The sequence below is a fragment of the Clinocottus analis genome, unplaced genomic scaffold, assembly GCF_023055335.1.
Source record: "Clinocottus analis isolate CAN_PGR_092001 unplaced genomic scaffold, fCliAna1.0.p SCAF_10, whole genome shotgun sequence".
Taxonomy (NCBI): domain Eukaryota; kingdom Metazoa; phylum Chordata; class Actinopteri; order Perciformes; family Cottidae; genus Clinocottus; species Clinocottus analis.
The window spans coordinates 4944214-4961251 of NW_027175821.1; the positions used below are offsets into that span (position 1 = coordinate 4944214).

The window sequence follows — 17038 nt, forward strand, 5'->3', positions numbered from 1 at the left end:
GAAAACCTAAAAAAAAAAAAAAATGTCTTAATGTCTGTAATCAACTGTGAACGTGTCATGGCAATATATATTAGTTTAATCTTTTACCCTATTTACCTGGGGTGTCACCCTAATGTTTTAAAATATTGTGACGGACTAATATTGTGTCACTTGATGACAACTGCACAAACTCCATCAAGATACATATGGGGAGTTATCAAAAATATCAATATATAGCATATACACCTTAGTGGAGAGCGCCTGCTGAGTCAGTTCGCTCTGTGGCAGCTGCTCAAAGACGGCTTAACGGTTCCTGTCGGTGGTAACCTCCGGAGGCGACCTCGGGGGTCCTCTCCTCTGCCGTCACAGTTTGAGAGATTTTTTTTTTTCCAATGGTGAAAAACCCGCCTGCCAATACTCCGAGATTTCATCTCAACCTCCCCACGGCATAAACCTCTGTCTACCCGTGTCCCGGTGCGTGTTTGGATGTAGTTGGGTGTAGAAGGTTGGCTTCGTTAACCCGTCACATACGTAGCTTACCTGGCCCGGTCTAACAACCAGAGCGAGAGAGGCCTCACGCTTTCTTTTGAAGGAATTTGCCGACTGAGGCTGGTGGTTAAATCCAGCGTGCCCGCAGGGGGTTTGCCGTCGGCGCTCACGGCTCTTCGTGGTCTCCATTTTGAGCCCATTGACTGCATTCAGTTGGTCGACATCGCAACAAACTGTTGTTGGTATTTCGTACGTAACAGCTCCTTCATTCCTTCCTTCCAGACTGGCGGCTGCTCTCCGGGACTTGAATGCACGTCTCACACTACCGAGCGAATCGACCGAAGGGGACTGTACCGTCGTGTCTGTACCGTCTGTTCCCTTGATGAAGAGGAACACCTGTTTGCCCCGCGCCGCACAGCTGGGCTCGGTACGTCACCGCCGGTCACCTGCCTTAAAAGGCGTGAATCGGGTCGGCCGCGTGGGGCCGCCATGTCTCGCTCTACGCGAGTTGTACCTCATCCGTCTCCTTGGCAGACGTTGTAAGACCTACCATTTTGATTTGGTTTGCCTGTCATCTCTCAGTGTTACCTGCCTGCCTTTGGGACAACCTTTTAAGACTGTGTTGCTTAATTAAAGCATATCTTTGGACGTAGTCCATATTTCTCTCCCTCTGTCCGTCGCATGCACAAACATGAATACGCCAGCATGGCCCCATGTATGTATTCATGCAGAAGTTCTACAAACAACAACACGAAGCAGTATTCAAAGTTCTCTGTGAGTTCTACTTGTTTACTTAAGGTGTACTGGTGGTGCTAATTGTGTTGAGACTAGCGAAGGCACCAGGCACCATGACTGACGAACGCTATCCATCCAAAAGATCACACTCTTTAATTTGTTATCGACTCAGGTTTTGTTTTTTCTTCCTTTTGTTTTTTTTACAGTCATTTTTACGCCACCTGTTTTAGACATTAAAAGAAAAACAGCCAATGTGGTGAACCTGAAACATGGCTCCCTCATTTGTTTTGGAGTCCAAGTGTAGTGCGTCAATTATTATTAGTATTATCGAAACTAATTGAGTCATTAAGTTAAAAGAAATGAGGCAAAATAAAGGTATGATTTCATCCATCTGCTCTGTAGCCAGTTACCCTGTTGACACAATAACTGGCACACACACAGACACACACAGACACACACACGCAAAGTGCTTTCCCTGAGGTTTGTGGTATTTGTCACCGTGTTTCTGCGGGGTTTTCTATTTCGGTAGTGAAATCTGCAATAGGCCGCGCATGCACACTCATCCACATGTGCACTCCTGCCCCGGCGGGGAACCCGAGACCCTTAAACCGACACCTGTCAGTCACGCTGGCAAGCCGCACTGACGGGAGCATAACGAGAGACGGTGAGCGGCGCAGCGCGAGCGCGAGGAAGACAGACGAAAAAGAAGAAGAAGAAGAAGAAGAAGAAGAAGAAGAAGAAGAAGGAGCTCTGAAAGATGAAGAGGAAAGGCGGGAGAGGAGGCAGATGAGGAGGAGGAGGAGAAGCAAGTGGAGGTGAGACTTCTGAAGCTTGTTAAGAGACGCGGCGAGATGAGAGCGCGGCGGCGCGCTGTTTGGTGTTTTTAGCACGTCACCGTCTTTTTGATTTGTTAGCATGTGTTTATGATGTTGTTCCTCCGTCTGCCTCTGTCAATCGCTATTATTAGACCCTCAGATCCTCCTCCTGCTGTTTTGACACTCCCGTCGCTCCTGTTTCACACTTCCTCTCACACACACACACACACACACACACACACGTGCGCGCGCAGGGTCCCGCAGACAGTGAGAGTAGCATATAGAGAGACAATGGGCAGTAACATACACTCTTGTAAACCCGGCATGCCGCGCCGCTCGGGGCGCGCGGCCCGTCTGGGTCTGGTGGGGAGTGAAAATCGGGTCGCATTCGCTATCAGACGTTCTGTTTGCAGGAGCGAAGGGTGAGCGTCATCCTCATTCAGAGCAGCTAAATGACTAACGAGTTGACTCCATCTGACGCGAGCTCGCACACCTGGCGCTTTTATCAGGGCCGCCGCGTTGCCTCTGATCTCGTCGCGCTGGCAGCGGCGGCGGCGGCGGCAACGCCGGCTAAGATCTAAATCTCTGGTCTGTGAAAACCAAGAGACGAGCCTGAGAGGCGGGAGCCGCTTGTTCCCCTGAAAGCTTTAGCAGCGAAGGGCAAACCGGCATTTAGTGGAATTGACTTTAATTGAGCAGCGTTCTCCATAATCATGAATAGGAATGAGCGGACGAGCGAACGCTCGGATCCTGTGCAGAGCACTAAAAAACGCCCGTGACGAAAATATCAACGGGGGAAGTTACCCGCGTTGGAAAGTGAAGACGAAACAACAACTTTTGATCTTCCCAACAATCACCGCTCAGCGAGATCATACTGCAGGCAAAAACCATTATCGCAATGCGGAGCGGGATTAAGAAGCTAATTTCGCGAGGTCTGGAAAATGCCGGCGACGGAGCGCTCAATGGCGTTTCCTCTTGGCCCTGAGACAGACAGAGCGAGAGCGGCGGCTGCGGCTGATATCTGCGGCGGCGAGATTAGCTTGGTAATTAACCACAAAGCAATTATCGGGCGGCGGGATGAGAGGCGCGTCTCATGGAAGGTGTTTCTTGACGTGTTTAATAGGTGTTGAGTAGTTTGATCAGCCGGCATAAGTTGTTTCTGATTCGGAGGCCCGCAGTCCAACAGAGGTCGATCCACAGCTGATACGCGCTTCCGCCGAGAATTCAATTAATTAGACTGTTGCTTTTCCTTCCTTCCACTTTTCATTAACCTCCGTCGACACCCCGGCGCATCATCCGCGAAGGTTTTTTTTTTTTACGACGACGCCGAGATTAACGAGGAAAACGGGAAGCCGGCGATAAACAAAAGTTGCCGGCGGAAGGGAAAGTCACTCCGGGAAGATCGCATTTTTCGCACCTGCTGGAAAAAAAGTCAAAGGCGTCTTCGCCGCGTCTCCGTCTCGGATCGCGGGAGATAAAAATGCCGCAGCTCCCCCCCCCCTCCCAAAAAATATAAATGTGGTTTTTGATTTGGACTGGCAGACCACTTGTGAGATCTCAGCAGATATGCGGTGTAAGAGGGTAGAGTTAGAGGGCTAAGTGCTATTGAATGAATATAAGGATGGCTCTGTGGGGTTGAGGGGGATGGAGAGGGGAGGGAGGGGGGGGGGGGGGGGGTCCAGCCACCGTTCAGATCAGAAACAGGCTCGATCAATAAATCCGACTGACTCGCAATTCATAAAATGAGTGCCCGTTTGAGAGGCGGTGGAAAGATTTCAACAATATCGACGAAACTTGAGCAAGATATACATTCTCGCTCACGATCCCTTCAGACATTGACTATTCCGCTGTATCAGTCCGACGCGTTCCTCCTCGATTTGTTCTCACTCGCGCACGTCTTACTCCCTCCCTCCCTCCTTCCCTCCCTCCCTTGCTCTCTCCCTCCTCAAACCAGCGGGCCTGCGTCTTGATCAACACATCCTTCAAGAGCCCCCTTTTTGTCCTACCTGACTCGTCGTCGGACTTGTTGTCGTTCTCAGAGTCGGTGAGGGTGAGGGCGGAGTTCTCGCGACTGGACACCCCGGAGCTCCGGCGGGACTTTACCCGTCCTCGCCCGGACCACAGCTGGATGGCTCGCTCCGGGGACAGCGGCCCCTCGGGGTCCGAGTCGGCGTCGGAGCCGGCGCTGAGGGAGTAACCCCTCTGCAGGAGGCCCAGGTCGGGACAGTAGGGCGCGGCGGCGGGGTGCGGCGGGGGGGTCGGCTCGCACACGCCCAGCTCGGCCAAGGTGAAGTTGCCCCCTGCGAGGGAGAGAGCCGAGTTACACGGGTGGAGTTGCGGGGAGCAACATCGGTTGAAGTAAAAGAAGGGGGAAAAAAACAGTAAATGGAGAACAATCACACAAACAAATGCTCCCACAAGCAAACACACACACACACACACACACATCTAGCAAACAAACCCACAATCACACGCAGAGAAGCACACTAATTATGAAACTACGGAGGCGGAGGCTGGAAATTGGTCTTTGTTGCGGCAGGCGGGAGGGGGAGAGATGACACAGCATGAATCAGGCACAAAGTAGCTGCTGGAAGGAATGTGCGCCGGCCCCGCAGGCTACAGCGAGCGTGGAAGGTCCGCCTCCCCTCGCTTTGCTGCTCTGCATTGGCATTCGTGAGGTGTTGATGTGAGATCAAGGAGCGGTTCACTTGAGGCCTCTCAGGCTGTAGTGGAGCCGCTTCGCCGCCTTCTGGGTTTGATCACCTCCCCAACCTCAGCGCCGCCACCGCCGCCACCGCCACCGCCACCGCTGCCACGTGCCCGGATCCTCTACCCCGGAGGCTCGCCGGACACACTGCGGTCTGCTGCAGTCGAACACTTCTTCCCACCCCCCTTCAAGACAAACCGACTCGTCACTTCCAAAATAAATATATAAAATTATCCAAATTAAAGCACATCAAAGGAGATCAATAAACAGTGCTGCGGCCCAATTAAATCCAAGCTGAGGAAAAAGCAATTAAGGAAAAAGGCATGCTCAACCAATTTATTCTCTATACTAATTAAAAGAGTATTGTGGATGCAATCGCTCACCATCAGCTGTTGGGGTAAAGGGATCGGGGGAAAAAACAGTTGTGATTCACTTCATTAGCGGTTTGCGAGGGAGGGGCGAGGGAGAGAGGGGGCGAGCGAAAGCGATGGCGGCGTCGTGGCGCTGGATGAATCAGTGCGCCGGGAAGCGCGCAGCTGTTTGCCTGGGTTAACTGCGACTCATCAGGCGTACGGACGCAATCAAACAGAGAGCGGGAGACTGAAGGAATTAAGCGGATGAAAATCGTCTGCTGGATCTTCACGGCTCCTCTTCACGGCGCCGCCGCAAACTCGAGAGTCGCGCCTGGAAAGTATGGAGGAGGAGGCAAGAGGAGGGAGGGCCTGGGAGGGAAAACTTAGCCCGGAGGGGGGAAAGTGGCGACAGGCTCTGTATTTCTACTCAGGCGAACAGATGGGCTGCACCAGAGAGGGAGAGGCACGCCAATAGCTCCACAGGTGGATTTAGCTTCTAGGCTAACGCTCGCCAAGCATCCAAGCAGCTTGTGGGAGGGCGTGTGGCGGGGAGGGTATTACCGTTCCTCGTCCTCTTCGCGTCTTTGTCCTTCCCCCTCACTTATCACAAAGGATGACAAAGGGAAACTTCTTAACTACACGTGATACAAGGGACTTTAAACAACGTGTTTGATTTTTTTTTTTGGGGGGTGGGGGGGCGACACACTACAGCACTACTGCGTCTAACTCTAGTAACAAGCCCATACCTGAGATGAAGTATCGCAGGAGGACGGGCGAGAACTCCAGCAGGCCTGAGAGAGTAGAGCACATGGGTTCCTTAACATCAGCGAGCAAATCGTGCCGGAAAAAAACCCCAAACTGCTCGGCGGGGAAAGTGTTTGCTCCACCATCCCAGTGACAATTATGCAAATCCTCCCATCCAAAGACAATGACAATAATTGGGACGCAAACACATCCTCTACTCTAAACAAACACTACATGGAAGCAGTTGCACAACATCAAAGTGTGTGCGTGTGCGCGTGCGTGCGTGTGTGTGTGTGTGTCCCCGCTCATATCTAATGTTACATCCCACAGGCCACCGCGCTGTACAATTAACACGCCATAACCAGTGATTACATATGCAAAATCCAATCACTCCCCATCAGCATGAGCGGTGGGCGGAGCCAATCTACATGTGCTCAAAGAGAGACGGATCGGGGCGACAGCCCGAAGCGGACACGTAAAATCTATCTCCGTCATTCCCGCAAATCCAAAACCAATCACGTGTTACATGGCGCCACGACAGATGTGGGGGTCCAAACAAGGCGCCGTACTCTAAATCAGGATCAATGCCTTTTTTTTTTCTCCCGGAGACATTCCTGAGCTTGTAATGCGCATTAACGGACCGCTTCGGGGGGCCTTGAGCGGCTTCCGCGGCTGCTGCCTTTGGGCCCGGTCTGCGCATTCAACGCGGAGGAATTTGCGTTGAATGCAAGGCAGGAATAAAAAGCAGCGCCGTGTAGGACGCTTCCCTGAAGGCTTTGCACTTACTGAGCGTGAGAAAGGGAGAGGAGCACGGGGGGAAAAAAAAACAAGTGAAAAGAAACACATTTCATTGTATGCTACGGAATTTCCTCAATTCAGCTGATTGAGCCTTTAAATGTGCTAATTCAAATGGAAGTAGGACTATATTAATTGGTACAAAAAGAAAGAAAGACAAAAAAGAAACGATATAGAACGCAGCCTTGAATACTGTTCCCAATGGGGTGAAGGGCAGAGCTTAAGGAAGGGGAAAACAAGGCAGTAAAACAGTGTGAAATGTGTGTAAGTATGTGAGAGAGAGGAAAGAGAAAGAGAGAAAGAGAGAGAGAGAGAGAGAGAGAGAGAGCGAGAGAGAGACTTGGCACTAAGTAACACGCTGTACACGAAAGAATGCAATTTCTAGCCTGCATGGAAAGATGAGATGTACAAGATGGGACTCAATTAGTATATGCTGAATCAAATTCAGATGAAAATGGGTCTCTATTAAGTGAAACAGGAGTCACAAGAAAAAATGGAACGGATGACAAACTGCTGGCTGAAACGACCGAGGTCTCATCCCTCTACTTCCCTCCATTCTGCTCGACATTTGTGTGAAATTGTCACAATGAGCATTGGAAAACTCTGACGACCACTCGGTCGCACAGGTTTCATTTCAAGTTACAGTCAGAAATGTGTGTTGTGGCCTTCGATCACCAAATTGTAATCAGTTCATTCTTGAGTCCACGTGCCAAACGTGAAGGAATTCGCCCAAAGCGTTCCCGAGGTATCAAGAGAATGGAAATGAACGCCCTCCGCCTTGACCTTTGACCTTTTCCAAATCAAATAAGTTGATCCTTGACGACCTGATTGCTGTCCCGTCCCGTTCAGGAGCAGGAGTGGACGGTTCATCGTATTTCATCATCTCACCGGCACCTGGAGCAACGCGGCTCGACCCCCGATACCAGCCCCCGAGCACATTTTTCTTGAAGGCAACAACCTCCAGGCCACACTGAATATTACATATGGACGCCGGTTTACAAAGGCCCGTCGTTTTGTTTCAAGCATTACACGGTTTACGGCTGCAGTTCCACTTGTTCCTCGGCTCAGCGGGGACTTTGGTTTCCTGCACCTGCCATGCATCATCATTTAGAGTGTTCACGCCGAGCGTCTCGGAGAAAGAAAGAAAGAAAGGAGAAAAAAAAAGAATAAAAACAGGTGACACAGGGGAAAGAGAAGCATCTTGTTGGAACTGGAAAACAATAGTGCGAGTGCGAATGGCATTTGCAGTGATCCATTAAAACCGCATGCACTTCCCTCGATAAAACTCATTATGGATGTGTGTGGGAGCGAACGAACGTGTGCAACGTTGCGGTGTGTGTGTGTGTGTGTGTGTGTTTGTGGGTAGACAGCTTTGTGGGATAGAGGGGCCTATCATTAAAAAATCATTTGTGCTTGTTAGCAGTATGACAGGCAAAGTATAGGCAGCAGGACTCTGCATTATGCTGGTTGCCTTTCCCTCACCCCACCGTGTCATTCTGTACAGGATATAAAACAGGCAGACCGTGTGGGCTTCAATGTCTGCAATTATGTTGCTTTTTTTTGGTGTTTTTTTCCAGATCCGATAGCTTGCACCGCGGGCCACCCTCGGACATGCCATTTTTGGAGCTTTTGAGCAAAGCGGCAGCTCAGACAATTTCTGATTTGCCCTGAAGTGCTGAACTAGTGAACTGATTTTCCTCCCGGTTGGAGGACGCATCACAATCAGGAAGCACACGCATCTGGGCGCGACAGGCTCCTCGGCAATGCCTCCTGAAATGGCTGAAATTACTGTTAATAACAGTAAAAGCCTTATTTCCTTTGTCGCAGCGAAGAACGCGCTGAAACCCGTGGCTAATAGCAGCCAAAATGTGTCGTTTTTTTTTTTTCTTTTCCCAAAATATTTTCCATTTTCATTTGCATCCAATTCATCCAAGTCATCTGCACAGCACTTTACTATCCCCCGAACGAATGAATCTCGCCTTTGTGTTTTCTTTTCCGCAAATTACGGAGCAATAAAATATACATATGAATTCTCCTCCCGATAAAGGAGAGCCTATAAGTGAAGAAATGTTTGGGCGGACACGGGAGAAAGGAAGAGTGAGGGAAATGGTGGAAGCGGCAAAGCGGAGACAATATAGGAGGCGCGACACGTTCCCCGCTCTCCTGCGATCAAATCCCAACTCAAGTTGCTCTCCTGCGTCTGTCAGGCCGTTTTAAAGAAGAAAAAATGAATCCCACACATTTCATTTTAGTCCACCTCACTATCACGGAGGAACAGAATCTCATCTCACGCTATAAATCTACCAAAACTCTTTAATTATTCAGTTTCAATGGATTTCATTCAAACGGTTCAGTATTTGGACCTCTATACTTCCGCGCTGCTGTCACTTGGGGGATCAATAACGTTGTATTCTTGCCTCATCCCATCTCCGTGGAACACCAACAAAAAAACTTAAATTACAAATTGTGTGTAAAAGGCCGTGGACTGACGATACAGAAATAATGGTGAGCTCAAAGCCCGTCGGAGAATACAGTACAGATGGTCGTCATCTCGTCTCACACACACACACACACACACACACACACACGGACACACGCACTCTCCTCTCACTCTCACGGCCACTATTCATCCCCCACCAGACACTTGTACATCTCTGCCCATACTTATGTAAATCTAGTGCTCCCTTCTTTGTGTCGATAGCAATGAGAATAAAAAAAAGAGAGCAGTATGCAACCACGTGCAGAACGGGCCGCAGACGCAGTCCGGAGACGGAGGCCGGAGACGGAGGCCGGGGGGGTTTTTGAGTGAGAAAAGGTGGGAATTCATACATTTCAAGAGACGCTCATTGAGTTTGAGGACGATCCACAGGCTGTGCGCCGTGTGAAAAGGGAGACAAATGTCCTCTTCGGTTGACGAAGGGGACGGGAGGGGCGGGAGAAAATAGAGAGTAAAACCGAAAGTGAGGCAGGCCCATGATGAAAACGAGGGTTCACGAGATGAGGTGGTGAGGACTGATGAAATCCTCAGTGAGGGTAAACAGTTTCTGCAGGGGGAGACGGACGGAAGGGAGGAGGAGGAGGAGGAGGAGGAGGAGGAGGAGGAGGGACAAAAAATAACGGAGAAGGAGCGCAGACAGATGATGAGCCACAGAAGCGTTGCTCCTGTTCATACAGAGGTCAAGGTCAAAGGTCACGGTTGGCAGTGAGAGTGAGAGTGGAGTTTGTGGGGTTGCTGTGTGGTGATAATTATCACACACACTGTTATTACTCACACACACACACACACATCGCAACCGTGGAGAATACTAATAAAGGTATTCACAAATCAGGGTTTCCATGGTGATGAAATAAAAAATAAAAACTTCACCTCAACACACAAGATGTGTATTTCTCTCTCTTTAAGCAGAAGAGAAATGGGAAGTGGAAACACGTTCGTGTTCGTACGCTTACATTGGAGGATTCTGCAGGGACCGATTCAGGAAAAGCGGAGCTGACCTTGTTGCACGTGAGCAGCTGTTCGCTCTCATCCTCATCCTCACACCGCGATGAGGATTAATGTGTCAACGTTGTGTGTGTAGTTTGCTCTGTTTTAATTTCATTTGATACCCACAACGTGTACGCCACGTGCCGTCGACAGAATGGATCTCAAAAGCTTGTGTTTCAAAAGGTTTGTTGTATTATTTGAGGCTTTTGCAGGATTTTTAATACCAATATGCGGATATATTATAATAACTAAACACTCTTTAGCGTGAGTGAGGTCCTCACTTTAGATGAGGTCACAGAACATACTTAACTAATACTTAACTAAGGAGTAGAATTAAAATATATATATATATATATATATATATATATATATATATATATATACACACACATGAATAAATTATTACATTTAAATATTTTTTGTCCATTGATTACGACTTTTTAAATGATCATATTAATCATCTATTAATCCATAATACTTCATTTAGAAATGGGGAATCCATAATGTATAAAGTATGAAACGCATGATAGTCAAGCTTTTTATTTAAAAAAAACCACCTATTTTTAGGCTCTTTCCTGGAAAATTGCATCCCCAAACTAAAAAGGGTGTATCTCTGCAATTACTCGGGCTATTTGAATAAGGTGTGAAAATAAAAGGTACACATGTGAGATTTTGTTCAGATGTGTAAAGTCTGTATGTTAATGCTTAAGAGTAAATAAAGATAATGTACAGGAAACAATTTAAAGCTTTTCAAGTCCGCCCAGAAAAACAACTTCACTTTCAGGGTGATGATTTGTTTGAAATGAAGCAGCTGAAAGGTCCAAGTCGAACCCACATCAGAGCACAACATGTGAACCTTTCCTCTGCAAAGGTTACTTTGATAAAGTAAAGCCGAAGAAAGTTAGAGAGGGTTTAGCACAGAGAAAATTCAGGCGAGGACTCCGAAATTTGCATTGGGACCCATTTGCGCACATCTGTGACATTTGAATTTGTACCAAACCATATATTTCACTTCCATCCAAATACAGACGTTTTAGGCTTTTTCTTCTTCTTCATAAAATACGCTAAGATTTACAGTTTTATATAACAACCACTCAGTCTTCCCCCATAGAGGGTAAGGGTTTTTAAAAGGTTTAATCAAGAATAAAACATGTAGAACTGTTTATGAAACGCATACTAATGAGTTACTAATGAGTGTCCATGTCGGAACAATGCTTTGTAAATGATTAATTAAGTGTTTACTCATGCTTTACGAATGCTAAACATGTGTAGTTATTATAAAGTGCGACCTAATATTCTTGATAAAATGTGTCTAATGTGTATTGGGCCTGTTCGCTGTTAAGAACAAAAACAATAACCCTCATAATAATGATAAAAAGATTGTTTTATGAGTTTTTTCTTCTTCTCTCTAATCAACCTGTAAGCCCTTATTTGTAGTATTAAAGGGTTTACGGGAATTACTGTAGGAGTATTTCTTTTCTCTTCGGCTAAACATCTTATCTCCGTCATCACTCTCGTGACCATCAGATAAACGGCTTCATCCCTCAAAAAGGAGATTATTCGTCGCTCCTCTTTGCCGGGATTAAAAAACAAAGTGGTTTGCGGGCAGACGAAGCTGTCAAGATTAAAGTGTTTCATCTTGACATCTGGAAAAGCAAATATGTGCATTTGTGCTCTAACAAGTAAACAAAGCGTTAGCACGCACGCTATCACTTCAAACAGTGACACATCCATTTAACTTAATGGATGTGTCGGGGGGAATCAAGGTATGGCTGTTTGAAAAGAAAGAGGGGGGAAAAAAAAGGAAATCACGTAGAAGCGCTGAAGTCACCGTGCGATCAGATTTGGATTTGGATGTTAATTTATTGAGCGTTTCATCAAACGGCGCCGTTACATCTTCTTTTCAACCCGCGCGTCGCCTCCTGTTGCCTCCGCTCGCCGTCCGCAGCGAGCGACTGGCAGTAGGAGAGACGTGTTCGACATTACCTCCGCTGTGTGACTGACATGTCGTGACAGGATGACGGGGCACACTGACATTCAGCCTCCTCCGTCTTGGTGTTGATTATCGACAATCCATTTCTTACACCCATACACACACACACACACACACACACACACACACGCGCGTACATCTCCCATACGCACGTGGCGTGTCATTAACGCCCGCCATGAGCGCGGGCAGCAGCGACGGATACAGATATGCCCCAATAGGAGCGTCATGGTCAAACACTTCCCACACCTCCCAGATGACATCCGCTCCTTTGGCTCCCCGCCTGAGCCACGGGGGCCCCTTTGCGCCTCCTAATGAGGAGGCCCCAAAAATAGGTGTGACAAATGTCAGCCGTCCCCTGGGCCATATAGTTCTACTCCTGCCCGGAGGACGGACGCCCGGGTCGGACAGGACGTAGACAGGACGTGACACGCCGCGGCGCGCTCCGGAGGCGGGCTCGCCACCGCGAGGCGAGAGCGCTCGGCGGCGAAGAGCCGAGAACGAGTGGGAGGCTCGAGCAGGAGCCGTGTCTCTCAGACACCGGCCTGGGAGACACGGCTCGCTGTCGCTTCCGACACGGAGGATACTCCGCTTACATCTACGAAGGACTCCCCGTTGAAAAGAAGTAGCGTCCGGAAGGATGAAAAAGCCCTTTGAATAAATGCAGACGCTGTCCTATTGCCAATTGATTCAGCATATATATATTAATATATATATGCAGATCCATATATACAGTATATATGGATCTTTTGCAGTGCTTAATAATACATGATTATATGTTGTGTGTGTGCGAACATGTACTTTAGTATATCAGTTGATGTAGACTAAGTTATATATGTTATTTAACACAACGGGAAGTTCACAGAGTTCTCTGTCTCTGCTTGTAATTTATGAAAGCGTGACCTTAAGAAGGTAAAGTTTTCTTTTAATGATCGTCTTCCTCTCGTTCCCATTAAAAACCTTCCGTGGGACTGTAACACTTCTTACTTTGGCAACTCCTAGCGGTTGTACGTTGAAAGATGCTTTCTTGCACGTCGCCGCAACCCCCCCCCCCCCCCACGAATCTGACCCGGGGGACACTGTGCAAGTTCAAGGGCAAAAATGTAAATGCAGAGCAATTACTGTGAGTATCGTATGAAATGTGAAGCACACGGAGGTGAAGTGACAGTATAATACCAGAGTTTCATAGCGATGAGCTCGAGAGTTCAAAAGTCGTGCGGCCCGTGTTGTGAAGCCCGTCCCCGAGCCGGGCGGCGAGGAGCCGGATGTTTAAAATATTAGAAAATAATTAATACACCATAGCGTCGCACCGGTTTGAAAGAAAAAAATGTGAAGACATTAAAGTGAACTCGTTTGTTCTTTGGGACTTTGAACTCTGAACTTCAGCTGAAGCCGTGTGAGCTGAACTTTGGAGTATTTCTTTGCGAAGTGTGAGTGAACTCAATGCTTTGGTTACACAGCCTTCCTTAAGCAAACGTGAGGGCTTCATCCAGCGGCGGGTCGGCCCCGCATCGGCTGAGGCAAAACCAAAGTTCAAATTTAGCTTGCCGGTTGTAGAAATACCGCACATGAAGCGTGGCTTCAGCCCGCGCGGGCAAACATTTAATCACTCCTGGCTGCCAAAAGAGGAAAAACCTGCTGCTGGTTAACAGACAAAGGAGAAAATAAATACATATTTTTCTATTGAATATATGACCGAATCACAAACAAATCGATGTTGAGGGGCACATTCGGGCCGATAGGTATACGCATGCATCATTTCTCTATCAAGTTGTCTTGTTATATGACTTATCAGTGGAGGAAAAGCCACGCTGCGTTGTGGCATTCTTAGTTATTTATGTTTATCATTACACCACACAGTCGACATATCTGCCACCTTCTCACGGCCACCATTTCTCCCTGGATCTATCGCATCATTCTTCGCGTGAGTTCATCTGCATGGTAATCCTATTGTGATTGAAGTTTATTTGCACATGTGGCAGCTGGAAAGAAAATCATTTGCATTGCTATCACATTTTTCTCTCCTTTTCCCACTAAAGCAAGGACATTGCCGGCATCTAAACACACACACACACACACGTACGCAATCATGCAGAACATGCAGAACATGCAGAACATGCAAACATGTACACACACACACACACACACACTCGCCTTAATAAAGTGGCTGGGGAACATGTTTAATTACGGCCTAGGAAGCAAGTGACTGGGCTGAGAAAAGAAAAAAACAAAAAAACAACAACACTTGATATCACTGACATTTACAATCTGCCTCATTTATCAAATGCTGCCAAAGCCGAGTCAAAGCGGGTCATTACATTGTAAACACGGATTAACTCAACGCTCACAAAACCCACACTACGTTGTCTGATGAGTGATTTTTATTCTAAGAAAATTGCAGATGCCAGCGTGCATTTCCCCCCAAACGCGGTCAATTAATTGTCTCGCTTGTAACTCGATATTTCGTGTGCGTGTGTGTGTGTGTGTGTGTTTTCGAATAGGGGCCGGTGCTAAATAGCTGGCACCTGAAGCCCACGTCTCCCCGGGCCTCCTGTCATCATTCGTCCCATTTGTTCCCCGGCGTTTACCCGCGTGGGCGTGCACCTGCGTGCGCCGGCATCGGCGTCAACGAGCCCGCGCCTTCATTGGCGGGACAGGATTTGAGGACGCCGAGGTGCGCTCGGGCCGCACAGACCCCGCACTTACTGCCAGCCATTTGTCCCAAAAACAACGATGAGTCACTCGCTCGCTCATTCACAAACAAATGCTTCAGCTCGCCTGAGATGCGGGGAAACCAGCGAATGTCGGCCTGCAAACTGGGACACTTTTTTTTTTTTTTGGACATGCACAGTGTCAAAGTGTTTGTCTGCGAGTGCCAAATGTGGGGACCAGATGTTACTTGGAGTTAAGTCGCCCTTTTAAAGACCTCCCTTGCATGTGTCAGGGGGGCCACGCACACACAAAAATTCAGCGCAAGAGCGCTTTCCTGTCTATAAAAGAGCGATTACGGGGCTCGGGTGAGATGGCGGGAGCGGCGCTCTGAGGAACCGAGGAGACGGCCTCCAGGATTGTTCTTCAGCGGCTCCTCCGCTCCGTTGCCGCAGCCGCGGGACGCTTTTGAGTGTCGGCAGCTGGCGGAGGCGCAGAATGCCGGGGAGAAGACAGAGATAAAGAGGGATCGGAGGAAGACAGTAGGGGTTGAATTTAATCTCGCCATGTATTTTTAATAGCGTGCAGCTGCTTTGTTCTCCCTTTGATCATCAGTCAGCGGTCCAGGTTGACTGTGACCCAATGGACGGGCATGCATTCACACACAGAATCCTACCCGCGAACATGATGCATGCTCTTATTAATGTGGATTTTCTTCCCTTTTTTTTCTCCATTTGAATGTCAAAATCCCCGGTGCGCTCCTTGTTGCTGTCTCCGACACATGGCAGCTGCAGGCTACGAGCTTCCCCAGGAACTGTAACGCGTGCTAGGTGCACACGCTTTCCCCCAATTCGACTTTTCGCCATGTGCGCAGGAGCCCCGACGAGGCAGAGGAAGCGGCTAGTGAGGCAACGAAAACAGACACCGGCGCCGGCTTCCCACCGGCAACCACAGACGGCTGCAGAGTGTCTGCAATGATGGGACTTTACTCCTCTAGCAGGCACAGTTTGACCTAATGGAATTAAGTGTGCAAAGGAAGTTTGCTAAGAACTTGCTAAGAAGTGATCTAAAGTGGTGCAGGACTTGAGAAAACCACATTTATGTCCTCGTAATGTGGGTTCCTCTCATCCCGCCGTGGAGGATTCTGCAAATACGTCACACAGAAGGCTGCCCTCTCTGGAGGGTTAGTGTTGGAGCCTGAATCTTGCTGAAGAGGGCACACACACTGTGAGAGGCTGCTGTTGCTGTTATTGTGGATACTTGGGCGCTTTCTATGCTCAGAAGCATTACTAATACACTGCGCATTGTCGTCAGTATTCAGGAAGTGCGTGACGAGAAGAAAGTCTGTTAAGTTTCTCAGGTGCGCATAAAAAAAGTCCGCCGCTCCGACTATCCGGCGACGCTGATTTGAATGGGAATGTCTGTTCTGTTCCTATTTCATTTCTATGGCCGCTTCTCTGGCACAGGGCCTCCTCCACCCATCAGTGCTTTTTTTCTTGCCATTCGGTCTTGAATAGAGGCAGCGGAGGCAATCATGCCAGGATACGAGTGGCAGACTTTGGCAGACTTTTTGGACAAAGCAATCATTGGCGACTGCAGTCATTCGTCACATCAAAGTCGACGGAGAAAAGGGAAGGCCGAATGTGGTTAACATGGCCGTGACGCCGCATGCAGGCCTGATTATATTATTACTCATTTTCTGTGCAATTGCAGAGATAAGAGGTCAAGCCTATAGAGCTGTGCTATAGCGGGCCAAAGCCAAGTGTGGAATAAAACACAAAGCCACACACACAGTGTGCTCATTCTCTGAGCCACAGCGGGGGCGGGGAGGGCCTCGATATAACCAATATGTGATATGGTCACTAAAGCTACAATACAGGAACAGCAAGGGTGAAAGAAAAGACTGAGGTCGAGGGAGCAGGTATGGAAGGTGTGACATGGGAACACAAGAGGAGATGAGGACTGAGAAAAGTGAGCGACAGAGAGGCAGCAGATGATGTGAAGTGTTGTCCGGGCAGCCAGGCTTGGCAGGTGGGTGGTGCATATTCCCCGTGGTTCCCCCCCCGTCCTCGAGGGAGGGAGACAAAGCAGCCGAGCAGGATGGAGAGGGGGCTCATTTAGATACAGGAAAGGCCAAAGTTTTCTAGAGGCCCCCGACGACGCCCGCCGTGTCTTGGTGGACCCGCGGGGACGTCGCACCCCTGAGGAGGTGCAGAGTGCGCACAGTGTGAGCGGGAAAGCTCGGCGACAGAAAGGCGAGGGAGGGGCAGACAAACAAAGGGAGACCGCAGTCGGAGA

The 17038-nt window shown here is 48.7% G+C and overlaps 1 protein-coding gene across 4 annotated transcripts in view; it reads right to left on the minus strand.

The window, feature by feature from the left end:
• tenm2a (teneurin transmembrane protein 2a) overlaps nucleotides 1-17038 on the minus strand; it is a 199878-nt gene that overhangs the window by 130674 nt on the left and 52166 nt on the right. For all 4 annotated transcript variants that reach the window (XM_068583910.1, XM_068583892.1, XM_068583902.1 and 1 more), the window contains exon 3: nucleotides 4025-4318. In XM_068583910.1, coding sequence (XP_068440011.1) covers nucleotides 4025-4318 — 294 coding nt within the window. The remainder of the gene's footprint in view (nucleotides 1-4024; nucleotides 4319-17038) is intronic.